At 46.1% G+C, this 5079-nt stretch overlaps 1 protein-coding gene across 2 annotated transcripts; it reads left to right on the top strand.

Annotated features, from left to right (window-relative positions):
- Nucleotides 1-1344: 1344 nt before the first annotated feature.
- Nucleotides 1345-5079, top strand: LOC125546110 (PH, RCC1 and FYVE domains-containing protein 1-like; the record flags this gene model as incomplete). Of its 2 annotated transcripts, XM_048710253.1 has the most annotated exon segments (6): nucleotides 1345-1749; nucleotides 2777-2863; nucleotides 2950-3039; nucleotides 3715-3795; nucleotides 3901-4095; nucleotides 4238-5079. In XM_048710253.1, coding segments are annotated over 6 exon segments (1370 nt in total), but the record flags the coding sequence as incomplete, so codon positions are not given.

Below are 5079 nucleotides of genomic sequence, written 5' to 3' on the forward strand. Positions count from 1 at the left end.
CGTGTACCAAACCAGCATTACTGAGTAGTTACGCGGGCTTCATCGACAAGGTTAGACTGGTTCTGATAGGGGAGCGACACAACGGCTCGTTCCGACGGTGACCGTGGTCGTTTAGTGATCCAATGACATCGATACAAATTTTATCATGTTGGTTTCATATTTCTGGTGAACATTTGTAATAGATTTGATTCTTTTTTTAAAAGCCGTTTCGGTGGCATGTTTCACCGCCGCGTCCCTCCTCCATCAATGGCCACCACAGCAGCAGCCGCCTCAAAACTATTATCTTCGTTTGGGTTTGTTAGTCTTTATCATATTTTGGGTCAAAATTTGACCATATATTACCTTCGTTTGAAAATACTTGCCGTTATCTAGACGTATTTCGGTAATAGATACATTTTGAGCGACAAGTATTTCTAGATGGACAGAGTTCTACTCCCTCTTTCCACGAATAAGTGTACATCCAACTTTTGTTCTAAATCAAAATTTCAAGACTTTGACCCAATTTATAGAGAAAAGTAGTAGCATTCATGACACTAGAATATCAATGGATCTGTTCTGAAATGTACTTTCATAACATAAGAATTTGATGTCATATATGTTACTACTTCTATCTATACAGTTGGTGAAAATTCTAAAACTTTGACTCACAACAAAAGCTAGATATACACTTATCCGTGGACCGAGAGGGTATTTAACTAGCAAAATGTTAATGCATGTCACCTTGAATGTAGTTTTCATTTTTTTAAAAAAAAATCTAGCTATTATATTACTTATATTTTGTTAGTTAAAATCATGATGAAAAAATGACTAAAACACGAGGGATTAACGAGAGGACAATAGTAGCACATCGGCAGCGGGCATGTGGTAAACCAATCTGTGATTGGATGGTTAAAGGGACAACGGTATCATTAGCCCGTCAGGGTTCAAATCCTGGTACTCGCATTATTTCTGAATTTATTTCAAGATTTCCGGCGATGCGCTTTCAGTAAGAGGAGACGTTTTCGTCAACGACAAGGCGTCTACGGCGATTTCGTAAATCTCGAGATGATATATCGACTCAGTCTCTCTAAGATGCTAGCAGAGATAGAATGTGCGTACGTGCGTTTATAGAAGGTGAGTGTATGCGCGTATGTAGGAGCACTGCCATGTGTGGAGCGACAGGATAGCTCCACGGCGCGCGCAACCACTTGCGCCGCACCGCACGGTCGGAGTCCGACTCAGATCACGAGCCAGCTAGCCGACGCCCCGACCCAGACCGCACCGTACCCAACCAAATCATCATCACCAATCAGTCAGTCAGCCGTCCCCAAAGCCAAAAGCGACGCGGGCGAGCCCCAAACAAAAACAAAAATCAGATCGCCAATACTCTACTCTACTCTGCTCCTCCTACACACAAAAGCTTCAATTCTTTTCTCTCCCCAGCTCCTCTGTTCCTCTATCTCGAGTCTCACCTCACCCCCCCTCCTCGCCGCGATCTCTCCCCCCGAACCCGCCCCGCGCCTCCCCCGGGCGCGGGCCCGTCGCCGGCGACGCCCGGGAGCCCCCGCGTTCTCTCCCCGCGGAAGAGCGGCCCGGCCCGGGCGCTAGCAGTGCTTTGTTTGGCGGAGGCGAGGCGTTTGGTCGCGGGGCGGGCCGCCGCCGCCGCGCGCGATGGGGCGGGGCTGACGCGGCGCGATGTCAGACGCCTCGTCGGATCTCGGCGGCGCCCGGGCGGGGCCGCTGCCCGTCGTCGAGCGCGACCTCGAGCAGGTGCGGCCGAGAATTCTGTTCTCGAATGGGTCAATTTCGCGTTTGTTTCTGTCTCTGCTACCTAGGGGAGCGCGGGTACACAATCTCTGCTGGAGCATGTTTTCTGCTCGGGTCTCTGTGATGCGTGGGGTCTCGTGCTTGCTTGCTCGCTTCCCTTCCGCTCCTGTTTATTTGCCGGAATGGTGGCGGCTGGGTGCTGGCCCCGCGCGTCGCTGTGCTGCTGGACTTGTCCTCTCTGCTGCAATGGAGCTCCGAGTGGCCATTCTGCTTCAGCGGCAGTCACGAGCTCGGAGTGGCCATCTTGTTTTCATTCGTGTGTGTGTGTGTGATTCCAGGACACTCGTTTGTTGGCGTCTCTCTGATGTTTATCCTGCAACATCGAATCGTAGGCCCCTTCCAACTTTTGTGGAGTCCAGTCCTCAGGGGAGTCCCACCAGAGCTCGCACTGGGATGCAGGGTAGATTTGGACGACTGGCAGTCAGTGCAAGTTTAGTTTTCCTCAGCGGTCGTGTTGGCCTTGGGTAAATTCAACTCTAGATTTGTAGACAGATTGCACACCATGTAACATTCAAGTACAAGTCAACAATCAACAAAAGAGGGCAACCGTCGCTTGGTGAAAAAATGTCAATCTGAAGAACTGGCAACCAGTTATATCTGTCATCCCCAACACCAGTTATTGGAGTGCTCAATATACTTTCTTGTGTTATTCCTTGTGCTCACTGAGTAGATTAAGTTCTGCCCTCAAGGCGATATGCTTTTGATATCAGCTTCTCAGGGTTACAGGGCATATGGACCCTTTTGTTGCTTCTGTGATTGATGAAATCTAACATTTAAATTGGGAATTCCTTTAAATTTATTTTTAGAATCACTTTCAAAATAGTGATGGTTATGGGATGCTATTTTACTTTCCCATTTGGCATCTGAAAGCTGGATGTTCCTGATCAATGTTATTTTTGTATGATATATATTGGAATGCCAGACGAGGCCTGATACCACCTTTCTTTTGGTCGATTCTGGATTTTGGCAGGCTATCACTGCTCTCAAGAAAGGAGCCTACTTATTGAAATATGGGCGTAGAGGGAAGCCAAAATTTTGTCCATTTCGGCTATCCAATGTGAGATTATTTACGCTCCTTAACTTTGTATTTCTGAAGTTCTTCCTGATTGTCTCACTTGTAAGGAGTGTTTTTTGTTTCTACAGGACGAGTCTGTATTGATATGGTTTTCAGGGAAAGAGGAGAAGCATCTAAGGTTGAGCCATGTGTCCCGGATAATGCCTGGCCAACGGACTGTAAGTTAATTATCCTAAAAATGAAATTTCCAGAAGGGGATCCTATCAGTGTTTGCAAACATCATGATGAACTTTTTGACCTGACTTGCTGTTGGTGTTTGCTTGCCAACTCTCTGCGATGCGCATGTATGGAGCTTTTACTCTGAATCACAATTCACAAACCTTCAAGGGAAACTTTTGGTTAATGAATGCAGTCAACTGGGGAGTGGGGACAAATGCTTGCATCGTCTTTTGCTTGCTCTGTGGTAAACTGATTTGCGCAGTTGAATTGCTTCTCCAGATATTCTACAGCTAGATGAGTTAGGTTTCAGCTTGGATGAGTTAGATTTCTGCTTTATCAAGCTTTTGAGGCCGGGCAGCACTCAGTTTTGCATTTGAATAAGTCCGATTAACGCTGCATTTGCATAACTTGGCTCAATATAGTTTTTTTGGCATGAATTTTAAAACTGTCATAAGTTGATCATTCTGCTGGGGAAGTTACTTAGCATCTGCATGAATTCCCTTGTAATCGTACGTTTGCTTAATCTTTGTGGTGCCATACTTGATCTTGGTCGTTAAGTACCCCCCCCCCCCCCCCCCCCCCCCCTGTATTGAAAAAAAAAGTACCCCCCTTGTATTGAAGCTGCTGTGTAATTGTACTAACTGGATCTTCATTCTTTCATTTCTGGAATCTAGGCAATATTTCAGAGGTACCCACGACCTGAGAAGGAATGCCAGTCCTTTTCTCTAATTTCGCATGACAGGTCACTGGACATTGTAAGTTTGCCGTCCACATTCCATGTTTATTTCTGCCCGTTCTCTTCCTTTTGTGCTTATACAAGTGTCATGCTTACATGGTAATATTTGACTCAATGATGTCAGATATGTAAAGACAAAGATGAGGCAGAAGTGTGGTTTGCTGGGCTGAAAACGTTGATTTCACGAAGTCATCAAAGAAAATGGAGAACTGGCTCAAGAAGTGATACCATTTCGTCTGCTGCAACTAGTCCAAGGACTTTCACGCGACAGAGTTCTCCGTTGAGTTCTCCTTTCAGCAGCAGTGACAGTCTCCACAAGGTAGCATTTACTATCCCTGTCTGAATATGTGAATTTGAATTATATTCTTTTTCCAAAATTCTACGAGATGATACTTCTTTTTCATCATGTTGATAATACCATTACTTCATGAAGATGAGTTCTGATAGATGCTGTACACCAGGATTTCAATGAAAACTACCGGTTCCGTAGTCCATATGGGAGCCCACCAAAGAATGGCTTGGAGAAGGCCTTTTCTGATGTTGCGTTATATGCAGCTCCCCCCAGGGGCTTCTTCCCATCAGATTCTAATGCAGCATCAGTCCACTCTATGTCTTCTGGACAATCAGATAACACAAATGGGAATTCCGGAGGTATCCCAATGGATGCTTTCCGGATCAGTTATTCAAGTGCTGTTAGCTCTTCAAGTCATGGTTCTGGTTATGATGACGGTGACGCTTTAGGTGATGTTTTAATATGGGGAGAAGGAACCGGGGAAGGAATTCTTGGTGGTGGTAACTCAAGAATTGGAAGTTCCTCAGGTGCAAAAATTGATTGTCTTGTACCTAAACCATTAGAGTTTGCTGTCCGGCTTGATGTGCAGAATATATCTTGTGGAGGAAGGCATGCTGCACTCGTCAGTAAACAAGGCGAGATCTACTCCTGGGGTGAGGAATCGGGTGGGCGGCTTGGTCATGGTGTAGATTGCGATGTGGCACATCCAAAACTCATTGATGCTCTTACTCATATGAACATTGAGCTGGTAGCATGCGGTGAATACCACACCTGTGCTGTTACACTATCTGGAGATCTGTATACATGGGGGGACGGCGCCTTCAAATTTGGGCTTTTGGGCCATGGTAATGATGTCAGTCAATGGGTACCCAAAAAGCTGCATGGGCCACTGGAGGGTATACATGTTTCATCAATTTCATGTGGCCCTTGGCATACAGCGATAGTAACTTCTGCTGGGCAGCTGTTCACATTTGGAGATGGCTCTTTTGGGGTTCTAGGCCATGGAGACCG

Source organism: Triticum urartu, chromosome 3, assembly GCF_003073215.2.
Source record: "Triticum urartu cultivar G1812 chromosome 3, Tu2.1, whole genome shotgun sequence".
Classification (NCBI taxonomy): Eukaryota; Viridiplantae; Streptophyta; class Magnoliopsida; order Poales; family Poaceae; genus Triticum; species Triticum urartu.